General features: G+C 45.6%; 1 protein-coding gene across 1 annotated transcript in view; it reads right to left on the reverse strand.

Annotated features, from left to right (window-relative positions):
* AGO3 (argonaute RISC catalytic component 3) overlaps positions 1 to 4,492 on the reverse strand; it is a 63,916-nt gene extending 59,424 nt beyond the window's left edge. The window contains exon 1 of the mRNA XM_038757973.1: positions 4,326 to 4,492. Within this exon, the coding sequence (XP_038613901.1) occupies positions 4,326 to 4,344 (19 nt within the window). The 5' untranslated portion in view covers positions 4,345 to 4,492. The remainder of the gene's footprint in view (positions 1 to 4,325) is intronic.
* Positions 4,493 to 15,219: the final 10,727 nt, after the last annotated feature.

Genomic DNA, 15,219 nt, shown 5'->3' on the forward strand with positions numbered 1-15,219 from the left:
ACAAAACGTGTAGACAGGTGTCAAAATCGTCAGAACAAAACTTGTACTTATTACTCTATTTTATTTGTACATATTTATTCTATTTATATTATTTTGTTAATATGTTTGGTTTTGTTGTCTGTCTCCCCCTTCTAGACTGCGAGCCCGCTGGTGGGTAGGGACTGTTTCTATATGTTGCCGACTTGGACTTCCCAAGCGCTTAGTACAGTGCTCTGCACACAGTAAGCGCTCAATAAATACTATTGGATGAATGAGTGAATAGAAGGGGGAGACAGACAACAAAACAAAACAGGTGTCAAAATCGTCAGAACAAAACTTGTATTTATCACTCTATTTATTTTATTTGTACATATTTATTCTATTTATATTATTTTGTTAATATGTTTGGTTTTGTCATCTGTCTCCCCCTTCTAGACTGCGAGCCCACTGTGGGGTAGGGACTGTCTCTAGATGTTGCCAACTTGGACTTCCCAAGCGCTTAGTGCAGTGCTCCGCACTTAGTAAGCGCTCAATAAATATGATTGATGATGCTGATGTTGCCAACTTGCACTTCCCAATAGTAAGCGCTCAATAAATACGATTGATGATGATGATGTTGCCAACTTGCACTTCCCAAGCGCTTAGTCCGGTGCTCTGCACACAGTAAGCGCTCAATAAATACAATTGGATGAATGAGTGAATAGAAGGGGGAGACAGACAACAAAACGAAACGTGTAGACAGGTGTCAAAATCGTCAGAACAAAACTTGTATTTATTACTCTTTTTTATTTGTACATATTTATTCTATTTATATTATTTTGTTAATACGTTTGGTTTTGTTGTCTGTCTCCCCCTTCTAGACTGTGAGCCCGCTGTTGGGTAGGGACTGTCTCTAGATGTTGCCAACTTGGACTTCCCAAGCGCTTAGTACAGTGCTCCGCACATAGTAAGCGTTCAATAAATACTATTGGATGAATGAGTGAATAGAAGGGGGAGACAGACAACAAAACAAAACAGGTGTCAAAATCGTCAGAACAAAACTTGTATTTATTACTCTATTTTATTTGCACATATTTATTCTATTTATATTATTTTGTTAATATGTTTTGTTGTCTGTCTCCCCCTTCTAGACTGTGAGCCCGCTGTTGGGAGGGACTGTCTCTAGATGTTGCCGACTTGGACTTCCCAAGCGCTTAGTACAGTGCTCCGCACATAGTAAGCGCTCAATCAATATGATTGATGATGATGATGTTGCCAACTTGCACTTCCCAATAGTAAGTGCTCAATAAATACGATTGATGATGATGATGTTGCCAACTTGCACTTCCCAAGCGCTTAGTACAGTGCTTTGCACACAGTAAGCGCTCAATAAATACTATTGGATGAATGAGTGAATAGAAGGGGGAGACAGACAACAAAACAAAACAGGTGTCAAAATCATCAGAACAAAACTTCTATTTATTACTCTATTTTATTTGTACATATTTATTCTATTTATATTATTTTGTTAATACGTTTGGTTTTGTTGTCTGTCTCCCCCTTCTAGACTGTGAGCCCGCTGTTGGGTAGGGACTGTCTCTAGATGTTGCCGACTTGTACTTCCCAAGCGCTTAGTACAGTGCTCCGCACATAGTAAGCTCTCAATAAATACTATTGGATGAATGAGTGAATAGAAGGGGGAGACAGACAACAAAACAAAACAGGTGTCAAAATCGTCAGAACAAAACTTCTATTTATTACACTATTTTATTTATACATATTTATTCTATTTATATTATTTTGTTAATATGTTTGGTTTTGTCGTCTGTCTCCCCCTTCTAGACTGTGAGCCTGCTGTTGGGTAGGGACTGTCTCTAGATGTTGCCGACTTGGACTTCCCAAGCGCTTAGTACAGTGCTCCGCACATAGTAAGAGCTCAATCAATACGATTGATAATGTTGCCAACTTGCACTTCCCAATAGTAAGCGCTCAATAAATACGATTGATGATGATGATGTTGCCAACTTGGACTTCCCAAGCGCTTAGTACGGTGCTCAGCACACAGTAAGCGCTCAATAAATACTATTGGATGAATGAGTGAATAGAAGGGGGAGACGGACAACAAAACAAAATGTGTAGACAGGTGTCAAAATCGTCAGAACAAAACTTCTATTTATCACTATTTTATTTGTACATATTTATTCTATTTATATTATTTTGTTAATATGTTTGGCTTTGTTGTCTGTCTCCCCCTTTTAGACTGTGAGCCCGCTGTTGGGTAGGGACTGTCTCTATATGTTGCCAACTTGTACTTCCCAAGCGCTTAGTACAGTGCTCTGCACGCAGTAAGCGCTCAATACATACTATTGGATGAATGAGTGAATAGAGGGGGGAGACAGACAACAAAACAAAACAGGTGTCAAAATCGTCAGAACAAAACTTCTATTTATTACTCTATTTTATTTGCACATATTTATTCTATTTATATTATTTTGTTAATATGTTTGGTTTTGTTGTCTGTCTCCCCCTTTTAGACTGCGAGCCCACTGTGGGGTAGGGACTGTCTCTAGATGTTGCCGACTTGTACTTCCCAAGCACTTAGTACAGTGCTCCGCACATAGTAAGCGCTCAATCAATACGATTGATGATGATGATGTTGCCAACTTGCACTTCCCAATAGTAAGCGCTCAATAAATACGATTGATGATGATGATGATGTTGCCAACTTGGACTTCCCAAGCGCTTAGTACGGTGCTCAGCACACAGTAAGCGCTCAATAAATACTATTGGATGAATGAGTGAATAGAAGGGGGAGACGGACAACAAAACAAAATGTGTAGACAGGTGTCAAAATCGTCAGAACAAAACTTCTATGTATTACTCTATTTTATTTGTACATATTTATTCTATTTACATTATTTTGTTAATATGTTTGGTTCTGTTCTCTGCCTCCCCCTTCTAGACTGTGAGCCCGCTGTTGGGTAGGGACCGCCTCTATATGTTGCCGACTTGGACTTCCCAAGCGCTTAGTACAGTGCTCCGCACATAGTAAGAGCTCAATCAATACGATTGATGATGTTGCCAACTTGCACTTCCCAATAGTAAGCGCTCAATAAATACGATTGATGATGATGATGATGTTGCCAACTTGGACTTCCCAAGCGCTTAGTACGGTGCTCAGCACACAGTAAGCGCTCAATAAATACTATTGGATGAATGAGTGAATAGAAGGGGGAGACGGACAACAAAACAAAATGTGTAGACAGGTGTCAAAATCGTCAGAACAAAACTTCTATGTATTACTCTATTTTATTTGTACATATTTATTCTATTTACATTATTTTGTTAATATGTTTGGTTCTGTTCTCTGTCTCCCCCTTCTAGACTGTGAGCCCGCTGTTGGGTAGGGACCGCCTCTATATGTTGCCGACTTGGACTTCCCAAGCGCTTAGTACAGTGCTCCGCACATAATAAGAGCTCAATCAATACGATTGATGATGTTGCCAACTTGCACTTCCCAATAGTAAGCGCTCAATAAATACGATTGATGATGATGATGTTGCCAACTTGGACTTCCCAAGCGCTTAGTACGGTGCTCAGCACACAGTAAGCGCTCAATACATACTACTGGATGAATGAGTGAATAGAAGGGGGAGACAGACAACAAAACAGGTGTCAAAATCGTCAGAACAAAACTTCTATTTATCACTATTTTATTTGTACATATTTATTCTATTTACATTATTCTGTTAGTATGTTTGGTTTTGTTGTCTGTCTCCCCCTTTTAGACTGTGAGCCCACTGTGGGGTAGGGACTGTCTCTATGTGTTGCCGACTTGGACTTCCCAAGCGCTTAGTCCAGTGCTCCGCACATAGTAAGCTCTCAATAAATACTATTGGATGAATGAGTGAATAGAAGGGGGAGACAGACAACAAAACAAAACAGGTGTCAAAATCGTCAGAACAAAACTTCTATTTATTACTCTATTTTATTTATACCTATTTATTCTATTTATATTATTTTGTTAATACGTTTGGTTTTGTTGTCTGTCTCCCCCTTTTAGACTGTGAGCCCACTGTGGGGTAGGGACTGTCTCTATGTGTTGCCGACTTGGACTTCCCAAGCGCTTAGTCCAGTGCTCCGCACATAGTAAGCGCTCAATCAATACGATTGATGATGATGATGATGTTGCCAACTTGCACTTCCCAATAGTAAGCGCTCAATCAATACGATTGATGATGATGATGATGTTGCCAACTTGGACTTCCCAAGCGCTTAGTACGGTGCTCAGCACACAGTAAGCGCTCGATAAATACGATGGATGATGAATGAGGGGGGAGGGGGTGAGGGGGGGGGCTGTCACCCACCTGCGGGGCCGATTTCCATTCATGGAGCTGGGGGAGGCTGGTCGGAGACAGCCCGGGGCCCGCTGAGGCGGCTGAGGCGGCGGGGGGTCCGCTCGGGGTGGGCTCCTCCGGGGCTGCCCTCGCCACGCTTCCACTCTTCTCCTCGGCCTCCTTCTCCTCGTCGTCGGCGGCGGGAGCGACAGAGCGTCCGGGCTGAGGCGGGCGGCTTGAGGCGAAGGCGGCGCAGCAGCGAGGGCCCGATGCGTCCTGTCGGGCGTCCGCCGGCCCTCTGACTGCCCCCGCCCCCGCTCCCGCCGACTTCCCCGCCGGCGCCCCCGGAAGTCGTGTCGTCACTTCCGCTGCCCCGCCCACTCGCGGCCCCGCCCGGGGAGGGAGGAGAGAGCGGGGCGCATGCGCGCGCGCCGCCGGCGGAACTGGGAGGGTAAGGGGGCGTGGCCTCCTGTGTGGTGGGGGCGTGGCCTCCTGGGCGCTGGGGGCGTGGCCTCCTGTGCGCTGGGGGCGTGGCCTCCTGTGCGCTGGGGGCGTGGCCTGTGAGCTTTCACTCACTCATTCATTCAATCAATCAATCGTATTTATTGAGCGCTTACTATCAATCAATCAATCAATCGTATTTATTGAGCGCTTACTATGGGCAGAGCACTGGACTAAGCGCTTGGGAAGTACAAACTGGCAACACATAGAGACGGTCCCTACCCAACAGTGGGCTCACAGTCTAAAAATTTATTCAATCGCATTTATTGAGCGCTTACTGTGTGCGGAGCACTGGACTAATCAATCAGTCAATCAATCAATCGTATTTCTTGAGCGCTTACTGGGTGCAGAGCACTGGACTAACCAATCAATCAATCGTATTTATAGAGCGCTTACTGTGTGCAGAGCACCGTACTAAATCAATCAATCAATCAATCGTATTTATTGGGCGCTTACTGTGTGCGGAGCACTGGACTAATCAATCAGTCAATCAATCAATCGTATTTATTGAGCGCTTACTGTGTGCAGAGCACTGGATCAATCGTATTTATAGAGCACTTACTGTGTGCAGAGCACTGGACTAATCAATCAATCAATCGTATTTATTGGGCGCTTACTGTGTGCAGAGCACTGGACTAATCAATCAGTCAATCAATCAATCGTATTTATTGAGCGCTTACTGTGTGCAGAGCACTGGACTGATCAATCAATCAATCGTATTTATAGAGCGCTTACTGTGTGCATAGAACTGGACTAATCAGTCAATCAATCAATCGTATTTATAGAGCGCTTACTGTGTGCAGAGCACTGGACTAATCAATCAGTCAATCAATCAATCGTATTTATTGAGCGCTTACTGTGTGCAGAGCACTGGACTAATCAATCAATCAATCGTATTTATAGAGCGCTTACTGTGTGCAGAGCACTGGACTAACCAATCAATCAATTGTATTTATAGAGCACTTACTGTGTGCGGAGCACTGTACTAATCAATCAATCAATCAATCGTATTTATAGAGCGCTTACTGTGTGCAGAGCACTGGACTAATCGTCAATCAATCAATCGTATTTATTGGGCACTTACTGTGTGCAGAGCACTGGACTAATCAATCAATCAATCGTATTTATAGAGCGCTTACGGTGTGCAGAGCACTGGACTAAGCGCTTGGGAAGTACAAGCTGGCAACATCTAGAGACGGTCCCTACCCAACAGTGGGCTCACAGTCTAGAAGGGGGAGACGGAGAACAGAACCAAACATACTAACAAAATAAAATAAATAGAATAGATAGGTACAAGTAAAATAAATAAATAAATAAATAGAGTAATAAATTTGTACAGACATCTATACATGTATACAGGTGCTGTGGGGAAGGGAAGGAGGTAAGGTGAGGGGGATGGAGAGGGGGATTTATTGAGCGCTTACTGTGTGCAGAGCACTGTACTGAGCGCTTGGGAAGTAATAAATCAATCAATCGTATTTATTGAGCGCTTACTGTGCGCAGAGCACTGTACTAAGCGCTTGGGAAGTCCAAGTTGGCAACATCTAGAGACGGTCCCTACCCAACAGTGGGCTCACAGTCTAAAAGGGGGAGACGGAGAACAGAACCAAACATACTAACAAAATAAAATAAATAGAATAGATAGGTACAAGTAAAATAAAAAAATAAATAGAGTAATAAATATGTACAAACATCTATACATATATACAGGTGCTGTGGGGAAGGGAAGGAGGTAATCAATCAATCAATCGTATTTATTGAGCGTTTACTGTGTGCAGAGCACTGTGCTAAGCGCTTGGGAAGTACAAGCTGGCAACATATAGAGACGGTCCCTACCCAACAGTGGGCTCACAGTCTAGAAGGGGGAGACAGAGAACAAAACCAAACACATTAACAAAATAAAATGAATAGAATAGATAGGTACAAGTAAAATATAAAAATAAATAGAGTAATAAATGTGTACAAACGTATATACATATATACAGGTGCTGTGGGGAAGGGAAGGAGGTAATCAATCAATCAATCGTATTTATTGAGCGTTTACTGTGTGCAGAGCACTGTGCTAAGCGCTTGGGAAGTACAAGCTGGCAAAATATAGAGACAGTCCCTACCCAGCAGTGGGCTCACAGTCTAGAAGGGGGAGACGGAGAACAGAACCAAACATACTAACAAAATAAAATAAATAGAATAGATAGGTACAAGTAAAATAAAAAAAATTAATAGAGTAATGAATATGTACAAACGTATATACATATATACAGGTGCCGTGGGGAAGGGAAGGAGGTAAGATGGGGAAAGATTCATTCATTCATTCATTCATTCAATTGTATTTATTATAATAATAATAATGATGGCATTTGTTAAGCACTTACTATGTGCAAAGCACTGTTCTAAGCGCTGGGGAGGATACAAGGTGATCAGTTTGTCCCACGGGGGGCTCACAGTCTTCATCCCCATTTTCCAGATGAGGGAACCGAAGCCCAGAGAAGTGAAGTGACTTGCCCAAAGTCACCCAGCTGACAAGTGGCAGGGCCGGGATTTGAACCCACGACCTCTGACTGTTCTAAGCGCTGGGGAGGTTACAAGGTGATCAGGTTGTTCCGTGGGGGGTTCCCAGTCTTAATCCCCATTTTCCAGATGAGGGAACTGAGGTCCAGAGAAGTGAAGTGCCTTGCCCAAAGTCACCCAGCTGACAATTGTCAGAGGCTGGATTTGAACCCATGACCTCTGACTCCAAAGCCCGGGCTCTTTCCACTGGGCCACGCTGCCTCCGGGACGGTGGGGTCGTGGCCTCCTGGGTGATGGGGCGAGTCCGGGCAGACAGGGGCATGGCCTCCGGGATGACAGTGACCAGTCCAAAGGCGGAGGAGGCGGGTCTCCTTTCCTTCCCGCCCCCTTCTCAGGTGATGATGATGATGGTATTTGATGATGATGATGATGATGATGATGATGATGATGGCATTTATTAAGAGCTTACTATGTGCAAAGCACCGTTCTAAGCGCTGGGGAGGTTACAAGATGATCAGGTTGTCCCACGGCGGGTTTACAGTCTTCATCCCCATTTTACAGATGAGGTCACTGAGGCCCAGAGAAGTGAAGTGACCTGCCCAAAGTCACACAGCTGACAATTGGCGGAGCCGGGGTTTGAACCCACGACCTCTGACTCCAAAGCCAGTGCTCTTCCCACTGAGCCATGCTGGTATTTGGATTGGGAGTCAGAAGGCCCTGGGTTCTAATCCCAGCTCCACCACTTGTCTGCTGTGTGACCCTGGGTAAGTCACTTCACTTTTCTGTGCCTCGGTTACCTCATCTGTAAAATGGGGATCGAGACTGTGAGCTCCGTGTGGGACAGGGACTGTGTCCAACCCGATTTGCCTATATTCTCCCCGGCACTTAGTATAGTGCCTGGCACAGAGCAACCATTTAACAAATACCATAATTATTATTAAGTTATGATTATCCAGCACTTAGAACAGCGCTTTGCACATTGTAAGCGCTTAACAAATGCCACCATTAGTATTATTATTATCTCTAGACTGTGAGCTTATTGTGGACAGGGACTGTCACCGTTTATTTTTGTATTGTTCTGTCCCAAGCGTAGTACAGTGCACTGCACACAGTAAGTGCTTAATAAATATGATTGAGTGAATGAATATTATGATTATCTACCCCAGCGTTTAGCACAGTGCCTAGCACTTAGTAAGCGCTTAAATATCATAAAAAATCATATTTATTGAGTGCTTACTGTGTGCATAGCAGCGTGGCTCAGTGGAAAAAGCCCGGGCTTTGGAGTCAGAGGTCATGGGTTCAAATCCCGGCTCCGCCAATGGCCAGCTGTGTGACTGTGGGCTGGTCACTTCTCTGGGCCTCAGTGACCTCATCTGTAAAATGGGGGTTAAGACTGTGCGCCCCACGTGGCACCGCCTGATCACCTTGTCACCCCCCCGGCGCTTAGAACAGTGCTTTGCACATAGTAAGCGCTTAATAAATGCCATTATTATTATTATTACTAAGCAATTGGGAGAGTACAGTACAACAGAGTTGGTAGACACAGCACCTCCATTTATCTGCCCCGTTCCCCGGTACCCCCAGAGCACAGTGGTGGGTGTGGCACAGAGATCCAGACAGTATTTAGGAGGCATTCAGGAGTCAGGATGCCCACCTACCCACCCGCCCCCGCCATGCCCCTTCTCTTTGAGCCTCTATTAATCCCCTTGTAACGTCGGACAGAGGCCAGCTCTTCTCTATTCCCATTTCCCCTCCCCTGGAAAGTGAGAGGCCGAGGGACCTCTCCTTCCCCACGCTTTGAGATCTTCAGAGAACTGGTCCGGGGCAGGTAGCACTCCCTCCCGCCCCCAACCCCACACTAATCCCCGGCACCTCATCCTTCCCCGGACTGTCTCTGGAGGGGCAGGGTGACAGCCCTCCCCAATCCAACCCATCTTCCCACCGACAGGCCGGGATGAGAGGGCAGGGAGACTGGGGCCAGCACTTGCCCCAGGAGAGCAGCCAGCAGACAGTTTTTAGGCCCAGCTTGGGCACGGCAATTGGGAAGATCCCCTGCCATCCGCCGCCCGTCCAGGCCAGGCTTCCAGGGAACACCCAGACGCTCCTCAACGAGGCATTCATTCCTCAGGCTCACCACAGAAAACATGCCTGAAGGGCCACAAAGCTTCCTCTCCCCGCCCCCAGTCCCCAGGCAGGCAGCTGGCCCCAGCCTGTTCCCTAAACCCTTCTCCCCCCACCCACCCACCCCATTCTCTCCTCTCCCTGATTCCAACTATAATCATTTGTCCCCTTCCCGCTGCCAGCATCGGACTTTCCCCCCTCCCCGCGCCAACCTCCCCGTCCGCGCCACCCGCCAGGAGCCCCTCCGCCAGGCCTGGCACCAAGCTCCCTCACAACCTCTCCCACTGATGCGGGGCTGCCAAATTAACTGGGAATTTTATTTTTTTTCTGTTGTTGTTTTTTTTTTTTTAAGGGAGCAGAAGGAACTTCTGAGAATTGCTTCAAAAACTGTTCTTGGAATGAAGGAGGATGAAGTTTTTTTAAAAAAAGAAAACAGCTGAAAAACCCACCCTGTCCTCATTGCTGCGGAGGGACTGACACGGGAAAACTGCCCATGCTGAGCGAATAAATGGCTGGGGGGATTTAAGAAGAAAATCTCGTCCCCTTGCCAAAGCCGGGCCTCTCACACCAAGCCAGTCAAGTCGTGGCAGAAGAAGCATCTGATTTGGATCACACCACAGGCAGACGAGTTCCGCTCCAGACTGTCTTTATTCATCAATCCCCCTCCATAGTACCAACTCCAGGATCTGCCCTCCAGCTCTCACTGACTTTTTATTCTCTCGCTTTATAGCCGTCTCTCCCTCCTCTCCTCCCCACCACTGGCCTCCGCTACACACATTCCGGCTCTGCCTTGGGCTCACAGAGAGAGCAGTGAGCAGGGCCAGCCACCCTCCCAGAGTCTCTTTGGCTGCGTTTATAACACAGCCCCTGAAACAGCTCCGGCCAAACGGGGAATCCTGATGATTTTCGTAGGACCTGGAATAAAGGTTATGGAGTTGAAGGGCTAAGTTCTCAGCTGCCGCGTTGTGGGAAGAAAAGAAGTTAAGGTTTTTCAGCCCCTAGATGACTTTCCCAGATTTAAATCATCCCAGTGGAAGGTAAAGATGGAAATGGTGTGAAGCAGTGTAGCCTAATAGAAAGAGCGGGGGCTTGGGAGTCAGAGGACCTGGGTTCAGATTCTGCTCCACCACTTGTCTGCTGTGTGACCCGCTGTGATTCACTTCACTTCGCTGGACCTCAGTTACCTCATCTCTCAAACGGGGATTAAGACTGGGAGTTTTATGTGGAAAAGGACTGCGTCCAACCTGAGGATCGTGTACCGACTCCGGTAGTTAGTACAGTGCCTGGGACAGAGTAAGCCCTTAACAAATGCCATAAAAGAAAGATGTCTCCAAGCTGATAGAGTTAGGAGGGTCTTTTCTTCCACTGCCTGGTCTGAGGTATGGTTTGGGCAGCTTGGATGCAGCCACTTGGACGACAGGTTGGCTCCTGGTAGGTTGGGTAGGGACTGTCTCTATATGTTGCCAACTTGTACTTCCCAAGCGCTTAGTACAGTGCTCTGCACACAGTAAGCGCTCAATAAATATGATTGATGATGATGATGATGACGAAGCAGTACCATGCTGCCAGTCTTGCGGATGTCTGTCCCCATTTCTGACGACACTCGCTGCCTCGGGGAAAATAGAACTAGAACGGGAGAAGCGGGTGAAGAAGGCTTCTAATGCCTGTAATCTTTCCTCTTATCTGCAATATACTTTTCATAGCTAGCTCCTCGAAGGCAGGAATCACGCCTATTAATTCTTTGGTACCTTCCCAAGCACCTAGTACAAGACTCGGTATATTCTGTGAAAGCGATGGAGGGAAGATAGCCAGCTCTTGCCAACACAAGTAGGTAAGTAGGTGCTACCATCAACTACGCAAAAACCAATATATCCCTTTCTCTTCTCTCTTTCACAGTTCTACATTTTTTCTAAGTGCTGGGGTAGAAAACAAGCTAATCAGGTTGGACAGTGTGCATGTCCCGCATGAATTATGCCTATTAATTCTTTGGTACCTTCCCAAGCACCTAGTACAAGACTCGGTATATTCTGTGAAAGCGATGGAGGGAAGATAGCCAGCTCTTGCCAACACACGTAGGTAGGTAGGTGCTACCATCAACTACGCAAAAACCAATATATCCCTTTTTCTTCTCTCTTTCACAGTTCTACATTTTTTCTAAGTGCTGGAGTAGAAAACAAGCTAATCAAGTTGGACAGTGTGCATGTCCCGCATGAATTATGCCTATTAATTCTTTGGTACCTTCCCAAGCACCTAGTACAAGACTCGGTATATTCTGTGAAAGCGATGGAGGGAAGATAGCCAGCTCTTGCCAACACAAATAGGTAGGTAGGTGCTACCATCAACTATGCAAAAACCACTATATCCCCTTCTCTTCTCTCTTTCACAGTTCTACATTTTTTTCTAAGTGCTGGGGTAGAAAACAAGCTAATCAGGTTGGACAGTGTGCATGTCCCGCATGGGGTTCACAGTTTTAATCCCCATTTTACAGACGAGGTCACTGAGGCCCAGAGAAGTGAAGTGATGTGCCCAAGGTCACACAGCAGACAAGTGGTGGAGCCGGCATTGGAACTCAGATCCTACTGACTCCCAGCCCCATCCTCTATCCATTAAGTCTCGTTGCTTCATTCAGAGACTGGGAGCCAGAAAACCTGGATCCTAGTCCCAGCTCTGTCATTTGCACTGGGCAAGTCACTTAACTTCTCTGTACCTCAGTTTCCTCATCTGTAGAATGGGGATAAGATACCTGCCCTCCGTCCATCTTAGACTGTGAGCCCTGTGTGGGACAGGGACTCTAAATGATCAAATTATTGAGTGTCTATCCCACTGCTTGGCACATAGAAAGTGCTGAATAAATATTAACATCTCTAGCTAGTCTCATCTAGAGGACCAGCTCCCCTGAGGAGGGCAATCAGATGGCGTATGATGATCTTGTATCTACCCCAGTGCTTAGTACAGTGCTTGGAACATGGTAAGCACTTAAATACAATAATAATACTAGTCTCCTAGAAGTAACACTAGACTGGAAGCCCTGCATGCTAAACATGGGGAAGCAGCGTGGCTCAGCGGAAAGAACCCAGGCTCTGGAGTCAGAGGTTGTGGGTTCAAATCCCAGCTCCGCCGCTTGTCAGCTGTGTGACTTTGGGCAAGTCACTTCACTTCTCTGGGCCTCAGTTCCTTCATCTGTTAAATGGGGATGAAGACTGTGAGCCCCCCGTGGGACAAACTGATCACCTTGTAGCCTCCCCAGCACTTAGAACAGTGCTTTGCATATAGTAAGTGCTTAACAAATACCAAAATTATTATTATTATTAAACATGCCAAACCTCTGAACTTGATTTCCCTTTCTCCCGACTACATGGACATTTATTGAGAATAGCTGGAGTGAATCGATCAGTCAGTCAATCAGTGATTTTTATTGAGTGCTTACTGCATACAGAGTATTGTACTAAGTGCTTGGAAGAGCACAATGAAAACCAAGGTGAAGCTCCACATTTCTCTGAAGAAAGACCCTGGATACATTTGGAGAATTTATATTCTACCTAGACAGCCTGCCAACCACCTGCATACAGCATTTCCTACTTGCTTCAGCTTTTCTCTTGTCGGTCCAGGAAACTGTTTCCCAAATCCCAGCCAAGTGTGAATGCCACTTCGTATTCTGATGAACAAAGAAAGAGCAGGTGCTTGGGAGTCAGAAGACCTGGGTTCAGATTCTTATCACCTTGTAGCTTCCCCAAGTGCTTAGAACAGTGCTTTGCACATAGTAAGCGCTTAACAAATACCATTATTATCATTATTATTTCTCCTTTGGTCTTAATAATCCACGAAACCCCAAAGGGCAGGAGCCACTCTCCCCACTTCAGGAGAAAAAAGAAAACAATTAAGGCCCAGAGAAGTGAACTGGTCCAGGGGGCAGCCAGCAGTAATCAATCAACCGAAGGTCTTTATTGAGAGCATACTGGGCACAGAGCACTGTAATGATGGCATTTATTAAGTGCTTACTATGTGCAAAGCACTGTTCTAAGCGCTGGGGAGGTTACAAGCTGATGAGGTTGTCCCACGGGGGGTTCATCACCACTGTCATTAATATTGAAAAATACAGGAGCATGCTTCCAGCCATGAGTAGTTTACAGAATTTTTCAGTTAAAATTTTTTTTATTACTACATTTTTTGCCACAGAAGAAGGTGCTAAAGCAGTCTAGTCCCAAATATTCTAGACTGTGAGCCCACTGTTGGGTAGGGACTGTCTCTATATGTTGCCAACTCGTACTTCCCAAGCGCTTAGTACACTGCTCTGCACACAGTAAGCGCTCAATAAATATGATTGATTGATTGATTGATTGTTCTAGCCTACTCTGTTTAGAGTTGTCTCTTCTGGTCCCCTGGTAATTTGCAATTCATTCAGTCTTTCATGCCTGCCCATCTCTCTCTCCTCCCCTTGGTTGCTGAGGGACTGGATCTCCTTTTACAAAGGCGTACAACTTCCCATACGGGCTGTAGGAGGGGAAACCCTTTCATTCATTAATCAATAGTATTTATTAAGCGTCTACTGTACGTAGAGTACTCTCTAAGTACTTTGGGAGAGTAAAATAGGTAATAATAAAAATGATAACAATAATAGTACTTGTTAAATGCCTACCAGGTGCCAAGAACTGCACTAAGTGCTGGGATAAATACAAGATAATTGGGTTGGACCCAGTCCCTGTTCGACACGGGGCTCACAGTCTTAATACCCATTTTACAGATGAGGTGGCTGAGGCGCAGACCAGTAAAGTGACTTGCCCAAGGTCATACAGCAGACAAGTGGCAGACCTGGGATTAGAACCCAGGTCCTTCTTACTCCCAGGCCCACGCTCTATCCACTAGGCCACGCTGCTTCTTTTAGACTGTGAGCCCACTGTTGGGTAGGGACTGTCTCTGTATGTTGCCAATTTGTACTTCCCAAGCGCTTAGTACAGTGCTCTGCACATAGTAAGCGCTCAATAAATACGATTGATGATGATGATGATGATGGGAGTCAGGAGACCTATATTCAAGTCTCAGCTATATCACTGGCCTGCTGTGTGACCCTGGTCAAGTCACTTAACCTCTCTGGGACTCACTTTCCTCCTCTGCAAAACAATGGCTGTGAGTCCCTACTAGGACAGGAACTGTTTCTGATCTCACAACCTTGTAACAACCCAGTGCTCAGCACACAGTAAGCACATTGTAAAAGTTGGAAATATTTTCTTTGAGGAGGAAGTGGTCAATTAGCAGAGTATGTATGATGCTGTGTACAAAAGTGCACTGAGAAGCAATAAGTGCAAAAAGTGCTGAGATGATAGTAGGGAGGATGTGATCTCACAAAAAGGAAAAAGTGCTCAATAAATACCACTGATTGATTGATTGATTAGGCAAGCTTTCTGGAGGGGCAGGAATTTCAGAACGGTTTTGAATCCGGTGAATTTGAAGGGGTAGGCAGGAATTCCTTAAAAGCAGGAATCATGTCCACTAATATACTGAACTCCCCCCAGCGCTTAGTACAGCACTCTGCACACAGTAGGTGTCCGAGTCATTCAATCTAATTTATTGAGCGCTTACTGTGTGTAAAGCACTGTTCTACGCCATTTGGGAGATGTCAATACAACAATAAACAGACACGTTCCCTACCTACAATGAGCTTACAGTCTATAAATGCTACTGACTGACTGCGAGTCAAGATAGAGGCAGAGCAAGGTTAGCTTGGGTGGAATGGAGAGTATGAGCTGGGGTATAGTAGGAGATGAGAGTAGAGAGGTAAATAGGTGAGCGGTGATGG

Source organism: Tachyglossus aculeatus, chromosome 16 (genome assembly GCF_015852505.1).
Source record: "Tachyglossus aculeatus isolate mTacAcu1 chromosome 16, mTacAcu1.pri, whole genome shotgun sequence".
Lineage (NCBI taxonomy): Eukaryota > Metazoa > Chordata > Mammalia > Monotremata > Tachyglossidae > Tachyglossus > Tachyglossus aculeatus.